The following is a 13570-nucleotide window of genomic DNA, read 5'->3' as shown; positions in this document are numbered from 1 at the left end:
TTCTCACTTTCCTTTCAGCTTTGTTCTCCTGCTGAGACAAGATTAGTTTGGTTTCCAGACCCTCAGACGAGCCCTGACAAACACTGAGGTCTCAGTCTGTATTCTCAGCACCGTTTGTACCTTGGCGCTTTCTGATGTCCAGTGAATCAACGGGCAGATGCGGGAAGGGGAGAAATCTGGTTCAGCTGTGGGTTTTGGAGCTCTGACATCTTCCACCTGTTCAAAGTGAAAGAATCTCAGTTGACAGTACCTAGAAAATGAGCTCAAAACAGGAGGTGGGGCTGCTTTTTGGCTGGCCAGAAGAGGACTGGCACCAGCCTGACCTCAGAGGAGAAACGAGTTTTCCAGCCCCCTGTGTTTAGAAGTATTAATGGAAAAGTCTGTTTTCCCTTGCGGGTCGAATAGAACCCTCCAGTGAAGAGTGTAACTCTCTAGTGTAAAATCTTCAGCTCAAAGAATTGTATAATTGGTTGGAAACGACCTTTGGGATCATTGATCCAACAATATCTGAGAGCCCCACTGGGCATCAGATTTACACTGTTTTGCTACCCTACACATGAAGATCAAAGCATGCCAAAGCATTCTCTACACCCCTGGGACTCTAAGGGTGACTCGAGACTTGCAGAACCTTCCACAACAAACCCAGCAAAACCCAGAACCAACGTGAGGAATGCACTGCCATACACAGAGCTCATCCCTGCTGGCCGTTAGAAGCACCAGACGGCCTTGGGAACGGCTTCTTTCCCTCATTCTCAGTCGGTGCTCTTGTTCTGCACTGTCCCCCTTGCATGGAAAGGCATCACTCACCAATGGATCTCGGGCAATCTTCTGCATCTCCAGCAGCTGCTCACGGAGGGAAAGGTTTTCCCTCTGGCGATGGGCCAGTTGGTCCTGCAGCTTCTCTGCCTGCCTTAGGGCCTGACAGAGTTCTCTTTCCATCTGCTCTAAAGTATATGTTTTTACACTGAGGGCTTCTTTCAGCTTTCTCACTTTCTCTTCAGCTTTGTTCTCCTCCTGAAAAAAGATCGCAGACCCTCAAATGAGCGCTCTCACACACAGAGCTCTCGGTCATGTTTAAATTCTCTCTCTACTCTCTGTTAATCATCCTGGCAAGAGACCAGCATCCACCTCGCTACGACCATCTTTCAGGCAGTTGTAGATAGTGATGAGGTCTCCCCTCAGCCTTCTTTTCTCCAGGCTAAACAAACCCAGTTCCCTCAGCCGTCTCTCATGACCCTTGTTCTCCAGACCCTTCCCCAGCTCCATTCCCCTCTCTGGATGTGTTCCAGCCCTTCAAAGTTCTTCTTGTAGTGACAGACTCAGGATGCAAAGTGCAGCCTCACCTCTACCCGCTGATCACAGAGGGAAATGTATTCCCTCTCCATCTGGACCAGTTGCTCCCGCAGCCCTTCTGCCTCCTTGATGGCATCTTCTATCTCTTCATCTTTCTTAACCAGTAGAGCACGCAGCTCTTCTGCCTCCTTAGTGGCCCGACAGAGCTCTCTTTCTGCCTCCTCTAAAGCAAATGTCTTTTCACAAAGGGCTTTTTCCAGCTGCTCCACTCTCTCCTTCAGCTTTCTTGGTTTCCTTTTGCCTTTGCTCTCCTGCTGAGACAAGCTTGGGTTGGTTTCCAGCCCCTCAGATGAGCGCTCACAAACACTAAGCTCTCGGTCGTGTTCCCTCAGCTCCTCTAGTGTGAAATCTTTGGGTGTACAAACCTCCAACCCAGAGCTCTGGCTCTCCTTGATGGCTCCTTCCTCTGCCCAGGACTCATGAATGGCTCCTTCCTCCAGGATGTCGGCGAGCTCACCTACATGAAACCACAGATTGTTGGAAGCAGAATGAGCTCCTTCAACCCCTTGATGCCCAGCACGCTTTCGGAATCATCACGCTGCCGTAGACAACCTTATTGTTCCCCATCGCCTTCTCCCTGCAGCAGAGTCCTACCTTGTCTCCACAGAGGGTGTGTCCGCCGCCTGACTCCAGCAGCTCCTGCCCCGTGGGGAGCATTGGATGCCGACACCCCGTGTGCCCGGCAGGGAGCAGCTTCTCCCTTGTCCTCGTGCTTCCTGGGCTCCACATGGCATGCGTTGCAGCTGCACCTGGAGAGACAGAAACACAACCAGTTGGAGCTCTGCCGGTCACCATCCGAACGGCCTGGGATTATCCCCCCTTGCCACAGTGACCTTTGTGGGGCAGGAACACCTCCCGGCACAAAGCTGAGCCCCAGGGCAGGAACAGAGCCCACAGCCCTCCCAGCAGCGCTCGGTACCCGATACCTCTTGGCTGTGTCCCGGCAGTCAGTGTAGCGCTGCCATCCCAGCAGCTTCTCCGGGGCCAAAGCGCCTCTGACGTCCGCACGGTGGTGCTCGTCCTGTCCCTTTGTGCAGTGGTGACAAGTGCAGCTCCTGGAAGACACGGAACCCTCGTGCACCCACCAGCCCCGCAGGAAATGCCTGATCCGCTTCATGGCTCTCTGGGAATGAGCCCTGAAGCAACTGCCTTCGGCTCGCCTCTCCGCAAGGAGCGGTGGCTGCAGGACTTTTTGGAGCTGAGGAACTGAGCCTCGAGGGACAGCAGGGACTGGGCAGCTGCCTACGGCTGGGCCACCACTGCACCACCAGCAGCAGCTTCACCACCACCTCAGGCACCACCACTGCAAGCTCTACTGGCTGCACCAGTGCCACCAGCTTCACCAGTCCAACATCCACTGGAAGCAAGAGCACCACCAGCTTCACCAGTCTAAGGTCCACTGGTGAAACCTGCACCACCGGCTTCCCCACTTCCAGCTCAACTGGCGGCACCAGAACACAGTGTTTGCATCTTTTCCCTAAAAGCCCTTTCCCAGTAGGGACATTCCAGCAGCCAACAGAGAATCTGAGAGAGCTTCGCAGAACAAACCCATCTCCCGCACCAGCGCTGGGCTGCAGCGCCCTGACCCACACCCCAGCTCCCCTCCTGCTTCCCACTCCCCATGGGGTTGGTGTTTGGGACAGCCTGGACTACTCTGTGTTCCTCCTGGTACACCTACACCCGTGCATGTGCCTTTCCGTGCACTCCAAGGTGTTGGGGGGACTCTGGGGACATCCTGACCCCACGAGGGGAATTTGGGTGGGCCCTGGACCTTTGCCGTGCTCTTGCTGCATGTCCAGAGCCCTGGCTGTGCCTTTGGGAGATCCCAGACCCCTGGGACTCCTTCCTAGGGCCGGCATCTCCATGGACCTGTCCAGGAGAGGAAACCCCACAGCCCTGTGTGTCGTTTTTAAGAAGTACATATTTATATCTATTGGCGCACTCTTTCCCTAATTATTTCTGCCCTGTTCCGGCTGGATGTCTGGGAGCTGCAGTCGTGCACCCATGCTGTCCTGCCTCCTGTATCCGTGGTCTCTGCCCTCCCTGCAGGGGAGCAGGATGCGGCTGCAGGAGCTCTGGGCAGCCCCCTCCCACTGGTGGCTGCCACCTCCTTGCTGCAGCTTTGGGGTCGAGGCTGCTGCTTCCCTGGAGCCACCTCTGCCGGAGGCTGCCAGAGGCTGCCGTTCCATCCTGTCCCTCTGCTTTCATGCCCGGGCTGTTCTTTTGTGCCTCGGGGCAAACGGCCTTATCCACGGGCAGCGCTGCTGCTCGGCCTCCCTGTGCGTTGCCGCCATTGCCAGCAGGGAGAGGCACTGGGGTGTCCGAGCTGCCCCCTAAGGGCCCGTCGGCATTCTAAAGGGATCGGGCTGGGCCTTTGCCGTAGGGTTGGACTCTGTTGGCAGCTGGGATGAAGCTTGAGGCCCGAGGAATGGCACCCACAAGGGGCCGGATGCTTGCTTGGGTTCCTGGTGGGCTTGAGGGGGTGAGCGCCGAGCACTCTGCCAGAGGCTGAGCTCCGGATTTGGAGCCCCCTTGCCAGCGCCCACTGGAGAGAGCGGATGGGGGTGGGCTGGGAGCTGGGACTCGGGAATGGAAAGAGGGTCCCCAGTGGAGACCCTCTGGGGTAAAGCGTTCCGTGTCCTCTGGCTGCACACAAGGGCTCTTCCCTCCTGGGAGATGCAGTGGGGACCCAGAGGGGCACATGGGGAACGGAGATGGCAGAAGGAGTCCTGTCAGGGTCTGGATGGCTCTGCACGCCCTCCCTGCGCCCCCCCAGCAGCTGCAGGACCCTGTAGAGAAGGCCGGCCCTGCAGCGGGTCAGCAGCTCCCCCTCTAGTTTGTGTCACCAGGAGACTCCCCAGGAGCGGGATCCTCCCCGTTATCCCAATGGTTAGTAATGATGTGAATTGGGATTGGCTCCACCGTCAGCCGCCAGGAGATGTGACCTTCTCCAGCTGAGCTTTGGTGCGGCCAGTGACCGCCCGCTGGGCTCGGCCCCCTGCTCCCCAGGCCCCCGCAGCGTCCGGGGGCAGCGAGGAACGGCTGCTCCCTCTGGCACTGGGAGCTGAGCGTGATAACACGGCCCCCTGAGCCTCGCCCCGCAGGGCCCAGCGCGCAAGGAGGCCACCAGCAGGGCAGCGGGGCAGCCCCGGAGCGGGCTCAGGCTCAGCCAAGGGTGCAGAACCGGAGACATCGCACAGGGCCCTTCCCTCTGACCACCTTCCCTGGCCTTGGAGGCCGTCTGCGCTCCTGAGGGTTCCTGTGTGCACAGGAAAGGAGAAGCCACGTCTGTGTTCAAGCCACAGCTCCCAGCAAGCCCGGCGGGGAGGGAAGGGGGATCCTGGACATCATTGATGTTTGGTCCTGGGCTGGACGTGTCCTGGGCTGGAGAATCCACAGCAGCTCTGTTCCCACCTTCTCCAGTGCCGGGGACAGAAAAAGCGAGAGCCGATATCAGTTCTCCAACAGCCCCAGTCCCACCAGTCCATGAATAGCTCTCATGTGTGAACAGACATGGGAAAGAGATGGAGAGATTGAAGCTCCCCAGGGGAAACAAAGGATGAAAAGGACACTCGCAAAGGCAGAAAGGAGAATTTCCCTCTGTGCCCACCAGGCCAGGAGCTTTCTAAAGCCTGGGGAGGGACTTCCAGAGGCTGCACACAACAAACCAAGGCACGCCAAGCTCACAACTGGCATCTAATTGCAGTGCAGCATCGCCAGGCCTCTTTGCCCTTCAGCGCCCCGTTCCCCTAGGAATTCACAAGTGGGCTCCTATGGAGCACCAGCTTCTCCAGCAGCTTCTCATTTCTTCTGCTGCCACACAAGCACCTCATAGAGTCTGCATCCCTGTTAAGAAGCACCCAAGATCCACCCTCCTTCCTTCTCGCGATGTTCAGACCCCTCCTTTCCCGTCCACACACGCTCCTGCTCCTGCAGGACCGCTGCACATTCCTCGGATCACGGTGCTGCATCTCACCCACTTGGAGGAGTCGGAAGCGGAGATGCTTTGCATTACCCATGTTTTCTCCCTGCCTGGGTAAGTCAGGAGGGGAACAGAAAGAGAGAGAATGGCATTTTCTAACCAAGACATCCAAACACACATTGTCCAACAGGAAGAAAGGGGTTCCCGTTCTCCCTCGAGTTCCCCCATTTTCCTCAGGAAGCACTGGGATGCTGAGCGACCTGGCAATGCCACCCCACCCACTCACAGAATCGTTTCCATTGGAAAAGCCCCTCCAGCGGCGCTGAGACCCCATCAGAGGGGAGGCAGGGAAGGGCAGTTGTCTGAGGGCTTTGCTGTCCACAGCCGATAAACCTTATGAGCCCCAGGCTGCGGTGGCGCCGTAAGGGACAGCGATGGGAAAGCACGGGAGACTGGCCCAGAGAAGGAATTTCCACAGCCTGTCATGAGTTTAACAATTTAATAATTCCAGTCTCTGTATAACAATTTTATCAAAAATTATCACAATAAATGCTAAAATCTAATAACCATGTGCAACATTATAATAATATTTTATAACAATATAGAAGAGATAATTACACTAATTTAATCCCTCTTAATAATTTTCTTCACAGGTTTTATCTTGGGCGGTGTTCTGCCCAAAGGGGGATCCTGGACTTTGTGTGCGTTCTGTGAAAGAGCTGAGCAAGTCCAGGGAGAGCCCACGGCAGCTGCAGTTCCACGTTCACCTGTGCCTGGAAGAGAGAAAGTGAGATCCGATATCGCTTGTCCAGCAGCCCCACCCCGCCAGTCCATGGACATCTCTCAAGTGTGACCGGACATGGGAAAGACCTGGAGAGATTGAAGCCCCCAGGGGAAACAAAGGCACAGGCACAGGCAAAATCCCAACTGCAGTCCCTAACGCAGCTGCCCTTTGCAGAATCCCACCTGCAGCTGCTTACCTGGCTCCCGTGGCTCTTGCTCAGATTTTTTTCCTCCTGTCAATGGTGCCAGCTCTTGCTCCCAACGGACCTCGGTGCAGTCTCCTGTCAGAATCACAAGAGTCTTCCTGTGGGAAATGGCGGGAGCTGCCAGAACGGCCATGGCACATCTGGGCACAAAGCTGCTCCCCAGGTGTGACCGTGCCCTCTGGGACTGCAGCACACAGACTTCCGAGCCACCCAAATGTGCTGCTACTCCAGCTTCCCAGCAACCCAGGTGGTAGCTTTGAAGGTGCTTTCCCAGAAGGTGCTGAGGACTGGAGTCTCCTTCCCTCCTCCCATGGCAAACACCAAGTGCAGCTGCACTGCCAGAACGGCAGCAGAAGAGGTTCCTCTTGTCTCCCGGGCTCCTGTTCTGGCCAGATTCCATTACAGGGCAGGGAGGAAGAAGGGAAATGGTTGGGCTTACTTTTTGGATTTCTGTCTACGTTCCATGAGACTTACTTGGGAGCTTTTGAGCTCAGCCTGCACAGATCCCAGCTGCTCAGTGACCTGCTTCAGCATGCTCAAGATCTGCTCCATCTGATTTGCCAGAGCTCGATCTCTCTCCTCCTGCTGTTTCGCCCTTCCGGTGTCGCTCCCTTCTGCTCTGGCTGGAGCAGCTGCCCTCGTACTGCTACTGCCGTCTCTCCTCTTGGTTCCGGCCGCAGCGCCTGCCCCTGTCTGAAGCACAAGATGCAGCTTCAAGGAAGAGGGAGAACAAGGCAATGTCCACCCCTCTCACAAACCCGGCTCCTCCTGCCCTTTCTCCATATCGGCAGCATCTAAGAGCCCCGACACCACACGGAGGAGGAGGAAGAGCTGCCATGGATTCCATGCACACAGGTCCAACGCATGCATAAGAGCACTTTGTGGCAGCCGCTTGCAGCTGCCCGGCTTCCTCACAGCCAAGGCAAAGCCGCAGCACTAACGAGGGCAACTGGATGCCCAAGACAAAACCCCCAAAGCCACAACCACAGCCGAACGCAGTGCTAAATGCTCATCCAAATGGAACCTAACCTGACCTGCCAGCCAGGAGAGCAGGCAGTGACGAGAAAGAAGGTGAAAGCACCCTCCAGGCTCAAAAACCACTGCCACTGGTGGTTAAGGTCCCAGCTTCCACAGACAAAGATGTCCCGGAGTTGCTCTGAGACTCTGCTCTTCTCTTTCCTCTTGGAAGAAGAACAGCTTCCAATCTAGAGACAGGCTGATAAAGTCTGCCTGCTTTGGCCTCAGTCTTCTCTGACTCCACTCGGTAGCAGGAAGACAGATTGAAATCCTCATCTGTGCGTCTGCAACCTTACAATGCTACTTTCGCAATAAACTGCTTTTTAAGAGCCTCACTGAGGTCTTCCTCCTGCTCTGCCACTTTTCTCTGGGGAAACAAGGGCACAGGAGTACGGACAGGAAGGTCAGAAGCTAGAATCTGCATTTGCCCTTTCAGTTCAAAGAATCATAGAATTGGTTGGAAAAGACCTTTGAGATCATCGAGTCCAACCGCACCTGCCCGCTACTAAACCTGATCCCTACGCACCTCATCCACCAGCCTTTGAAACGCCTTCCAGGGATGGAGGCCCCATTCCCCTCTCTGGAAGCGTTCCAGCACCTCAAAATCCTTCTTGTAGTGAGGGCCCCCAAAGCTGAACCCAGGATTCCAGACGCGGCCTCCCCAATGCCCAGTACAGGGACACAATCCCTCCCCTGCTCTTGCTGGACACACACAGAGCTCATCCCTGCTGGCTGTTCGGAGCACCAGACGGCCTTGGGAATGGCTCCTTTCACTCCTCCATCAGTGCCAACCTCACCTCTTGTTCTGCACTTTCCCCCTCACACGGAAAGGCATCACTCACCAGTCCGATGTTGGGCCATCTCCTGCACCTCCACCAGCTGCTGACGGAGGGAGAGGTTTTCCCTCCGGAGCTGGGCCACTTGCTCCCGCAGTTCCCTTGCCTGCCCTCGGGCCTGACGCAATTCTCTTTCCATCTCCTCTGATAGAGACAGCTTTGCACTGAGGGCTTTTTCCAGCTTTCTCACTTTCCTTTCAGCTTTGCTCTCCTGCTGAGACAAGCTCGGGTTGGTTTCCAGACCCTCACACAAGCACTCACACACACTGAGCCCTCGCTCACGTCCCCTCAGCAACATTTGTACCTTGGCACTTTCCGATGGTCGGGGACTCCCGGGGCTGAGGGGGGAACGGGAGGAATCTGGCCCGGCCATCGGTGTTGCAGCTCCGACGCCTTCTGCCTGCTCAAAGGGAAAGAACCCAAATTGACAGGACCTTGGAAATGAGCTCAATACAGGAGGTGGGGCAGGATTTTTGGATGGCCAGAAGAGGACCGGCACCGGCCTGACCTCAGAATAGAAATGAGTTTTCCAGCCCCCTGCCCTTGGAATTATCCACGGAAAAGTCTGGTTTGCCCTGTGGCTGGAATAGAACCCCCCAGCGAAGACTCTAGTGTCAAATCTTTGGGTGTACAAACCTCCATCCCAGAATCACCAGCACCACTCGAAGCACAAGGAGGAACCAGAGCTCCCAGCATTCCCTGGGGCAGGAAGGGACCACAGCTCCCAGCATTCCCTGGGGCAGGAAGTGGTGAGTGCTCCCAGCATTTCTGGCACTGGCAATGAGTTCTGAATGGGAAACTCGAGGATTTGCAGCAAAAGAGACTTTACCAGTCTGCCTGACTCTTTGTCACTGGCAGCCCCTTGTTTGCCAGACCCTTCCACAGCTCTGTTCCTCTCTCTAGACATGTTGGAGCCCCTCACAGTCCTTCTTGTAGTGAGGGACCCCAAAATCGAACCCGGGATTCCAGGTGCAGCCTCACCAATGCCGAGTGCAGGGACACAATCCCTTCTCTGCTCTTGCTGGCCACCCTGTTTCTGATCCAAGCCAGGATGCTGGTGGCCTTCTGGCCGCCTGGGTCACTGCTGGCTCATCTTAAGCCACTCGCAACCAACACCCTCAATGTCCTTCTCTGCCAGGCAGCTTTCCAGCCACCCTTCCCCAAGCCTGGAGCGCTGCACGGGGTCGTTGTGTCCCAAGTGAAGCACTCGGCGCTTGGCCTCGTTGAACCTCATCCCGTTGGTCTCAGCCCATTGATCCAGCGTGTCCAGATCCCTCTGCAGAGCCTCCCTACCCGCAGGCAGGTCGACACTTCCTCCCAGCATGGTGTCATCTGCCAACTCGCTAAGGGTCCATTCAACCCCCTCATCCAGATCATGGATAAGGAGATTGAGCAGAACGTGACTGAGCCCTGGGGAGATGATGACCTGCTGCGTGACCTTCCCCGGCACCAAGGTCGGACTGACAGGCCTGGAGTTCCCTGGATCCTCCCTCAGATCCTTCTTGCAAATGGGTAGACATTTGCCAACCTCCAGTCAGGTGGAACTTCCCCAGTCAGCCAGGACTGCTGGAAGGTGATGGAGAGGGGTTTGGTGAGCCCTTTGCCCAAGGGATGAGCCGCTTCCTAGAGCCCCTCTGGGCATCAGCCTTTACGCTCTTCTGCTGCCGCACACATAAAGGCCAACGCATGCTGGAGCGTTCTCTATAGCCCTGTGACTCTAAGGGTGACTCGATTGTCCCCCTCCTTGTGGGGAGGAGGAGTCTGTCCCATTTCTCCACAAATTTACCTTTATTCTCGCATTCAGCTTTATTATCACAGAGCAAGGGAGGGACCAGAGCTCCCAGTGACCCCGGGCGAGGCAGGGACCCCAGCTCCCCCCGTGCTGGCCCCTCTCTCTCCACTCTCCAGCCCAGCCCGGGTCTTTTCCTTCCGCTCCCTGTGGCCGCACACCCAGCCCAATCCTCCAGCTCCCGGCCCAGCAGGAGGGAGCAGCTCTGGGCTGGGATCCCCCCCGACTCCCTGGCCCGGCAGCCCATCCAGCAGAGTCCCTGGGGGAGCCCGGGAAGGGGAGTGCTCTGAGGGCTTTGCTGTCCCCAGGCACGGATCCCTGTGGGCTCCCAGGCTGGGGTGGCTGCAGCAGGGACAGTGATGGCAAAGCACGGAGAAGGGAGCAGGAACGGCATTGTCACAGCCTTTGCTGAGTGGTTCCTGCCACTTCAATCACTCTTCTTCAAAGCATTGTGCTGGGGCGCAGTGTCCCTGGAAGGGGATCCTGGACTTCATGTCTCTTTGGCAAAAGAGCTAAACAAGTCCCTAAGGGACAGCGATGGGAAAGCACGGGAGATTGGCGCAGAGAAGGAATTTCCACAGCCTGTCATGTGTTTAATAATTTAATAATTCTTATCTCGTATAACAATTTTATCTGAAACAATCTCTAATGGTTTGTCTTTAACAATAGATGCTAAAATCTAATAATCCTATGCAACACTGTAATAACATTTTCTAAAAATGTAGAATAGATAATTAAATCCCTCTTAATAATTCTTCTTCGCAAGTTTTATCTTGGGCCGTCTATCCCCCAAAGGGGGATCCTCCACTTCATGTGCATTCTATGAGAGAGCTGAGGGCGTCCAGGGAGAGTCCACGGCAGCTGTGGTTCCACGTTCACCTGTGCCTGGAAGAGAGAAAGCGAGATCCGATGTAGTTTTCCAGCAGCCCCACCCCACCAGTACAAGGACAGCTCTCAAGTGTGACCGGACACGGGAAAGACCTGGACATATTGAAGCCCCCCAGGGGAAACAAAGGATGAAAGGGATGCATGCGATGGAAGAAGCAAAGATCTTTCGTTCCTTGCTGGAGACAGAGAGAACTTGTCCTGCCACAGCACTCACTCCCGACACCACCTTGGGCAGACAGAGCCTCCCAAGACAATCAGCGCTATTGCACCTCGGGGCTCCGGAGGAACACTGGGCACGGGACGGGATCAGTTCTGCCAGGGAGAAGTGGCTCCTCTTTTGGGTTAGCAACTAATTGGACCGGCCTGGTGCTCTGCAGGAGAAGCCTGGATCATCTTTCTCCTGGTTCCACATGGCCACTCTTTGAGTAGCACAGGCAAATCCCAACTGCAGTCCCTAACGCAGCTGCCCTTTGCAGAATCCCACCTGCAGCTGCTTACCTGGCTCCCGTGGCTCAGACTCCTTCCCTGGTGCCCTGTGTCCGAGCGGCCGCTCCTATGAGCTCTCCTCTCTGTGAGCTGCCAGCGTAGCAGGTGTCCTGTGGGAAATGGCAGGAGCTGCCAGAACGGCCATGGCACATCTGGGCACAAAGCTGCTCCCCAGGTGTGACCGTGCCCTCTGGGACTGCAGCACACCCAAATGTGGACTTCCGAGCCACCCAAATGTGCTGCTACTCCAGCTTCCCAGCAACCCAGGTGGTAGCTTTGAAGGTGCTTTCCCAGAAGGTGCTGAGGACTGGAGTCTCCTTCCCTCCTCCCATGGCAAACACCAAGTGCAGCTGCACTGCCAGAACGGCAGCAGAAGAGGTTCCTCTTGTCTCCTGGGCTCCTGTTCTGGCCAGATTCCATTACAGGGCAGGGAGGAAGAAGGGAAATGGTTGGGCTTACTTTTTGGATTTCTGTCTATGTTCCATGAGACTTACTTGGGAGCTTTTGAGCTCAGCCTGCACAGATCCCAGCTGCTCAGTGACCTGCTTCAGCGTGCTCAAAATCTGCTCCATCTCAATTGCCAGAGCTCGATCTCTCTCCTTCAGCTGTTTCTCCCTTCTTGCTCTGGCTGGAGCAGCTGCCCTCGTACTGCTACTGCTGTGTCTCCTCTTGGTTCCGGCCGCAGCGTCTGCCCCTGTCTGAAGCACAAGATGCAGCTTCAAGGAAGAGGGAGAACAAGGCAATGTCCACCCCTCTCACAAACCCGGAATGCACTGCCATACACGGAGCTCATCCCTGCTGTCCGATAGAATCACCAGACGGTCTTGGGAACGGCTTCTTTCCCTCATTCTCAGTCGGTGCTCTTGTTCTGCACTGTCCCCCTTGCATGGAAAGGCATCACTCACCAATGGATCTTGGTCAATCTTCTGCACCTCCAGCAGCTGCTCACGGAGGGAAAGGTTTTCCCTCTGGCGATGGGCCAGTAGGTCCTGCAGCTTCTCTGCCTGCCTTAGGGCCTGACGGAGTTCTCTTTCCATCTGCTCTAAAGCATATCTTTTTACACTGAGGGCTTCTTTCAGCTTTCTCACTTTCTCTTCAGCTTTCTTCTCCTGCTGAGACAAGATCGGGTTGGTTTCCAGACCCTCAAATGAGCACACACGCACACACAGCTCTCGGTCATGTTTAAATTCCCTCTCTACTCTCTATTAATTATCATGGCAAACTCGTTACGCTCTTGGGAGCTTTTGAGCTCAGCCTGCAGAGTCCAGCTGCAGGGCACTCTGCTCCTTCATGCTCAGGGCTTTCTCCATCGCCAAATTCCAGAGCTATAATTCTCTGCTCCAGCTGCTTTATCCGAGTAGTGTTACTGGTGATTTTTACATCGGTTGTGGCCAGTGTGGCTGTCCCTAACTGAAGAACAAGATGCAACTTCAAGGAAGAGGGAGAACAAGGCAATGTCCACCCCTCTCACAAACCCTGCTCCTCCTGCCCTTTCTCCATACCGGCAGCATCTAAGAGCCCCGACACCACACGGAGGAGGAGTAAAAGGAGGCATGGATTCCATGCACACAGGTCCCACACACGTTTAGGAACACTTTGTGGCAGCCGTTTGCAGCTGCCCGGCTTCCTCACAGCCAAGGCAAAGCTCTCTTCAGAAAATCATAATTTTCACTGGAAACTTTCTGCCACATTTCTGCATTGAGCTGCTTTTCAGCAGCATCCCTGATCTCTCCCTCCAGCTCTGCCACTTTTCTCTGGGGAAACAAGGTCACAGGAATATGGACAGGAAGGTCAGAAGCTAAAAATCTGAATTTGCCCTTCCAGATCAAAGAATCATAGAATCGGTTGGAAAAGACCTTTGAGACCTTTGAGTCCAACTGCACCCGTCCACTACTAAACCAGATCCCTAAGCACCCCATCCACCAGGCATTTTAAAAGCCTCCAGTGACTGTGACTCCACCACCACCCTGGGCAGCCTCTGGATGAGCTCCAGCAACTCAAAGTCCTTCTTGTAGTGAGGGACCCCAATACCGAACCCAGGATTCCAAGTGCAGCCTCACCAATGCCGCGTGCAGGGACACAATCCCTTCTCTGCTCTTGCTGGCCACCCTGTTTCTGATCCAAGCCAGGATGCTGGTGGCCTTTTTCCACCTGGGTCACTGCTGGCTCATCTTAAGCCACTCACAACCAACACCCTCAATGTCCTTCTCTGCCAGGCAGCTTTCCAGCCACCCTTCCCCAAGCCTGGAGCGCTGCACGGGGTCGTTGTGTCCCAGGTGAAGCACTCGGC

General features: G+C 55.6%; 1 protein-coding gene across 1 annotated transcript in view; it reads right to left on the bottom strand.

Moving 5' to 3' along the window:
• The window catches only part of LOC128854225 (trichohyalin-like), a 40214-nt gene that overhangs the window by 8470 nt on the left and 18174 nt on the right, over positions 1-13570 (bottom strand). Inside the window, exons 5-12 of the mRNA XM_054085451.1 lie at positions 8422-8517; positions 8124-8328; positions 6256-6339; positions 2600-2794; positions 1595-1810; positions 1344-1516; positions 808-1014; positions 69-216 (exon numbers count right to left, since the gene is read on the bottom strand). Coding sequence (XP_053941426.1) covers positions 69-216; positions 808-1014; positions 1344-1516; positions 1595-1810; positions 2600-2794; positions 6256-6339; positions 8124-8328; positions 8422-8517 — 1324 coding nt within the window. The remainder of the gene's footprint in view (positions 1-68; positions 217-807; positions 1015-1343; positions 1517-1594; positions 1811-2599; positions 2795-6255; positions 6340-8123; positions 8329-8421; positions 8518-13570) is intronic.

Source organism: Cuculus canorus, chromosome 21 (assembly GCF_017976375.1).
Source record: "Cuculus canorus isolate bCucCan1 chromosome 21, bCucCan1.pri, whole genome shotgun sequence".
Lineage (NCBI taxonomy): Eukaryota > Metazoa > Chordata > Aves > Cuculiformes > Cuculidae > Cuculus > Cuculus canorus.
This window is presented reverse-complemented; position numbering and strand designations above follow the sequence as displayed.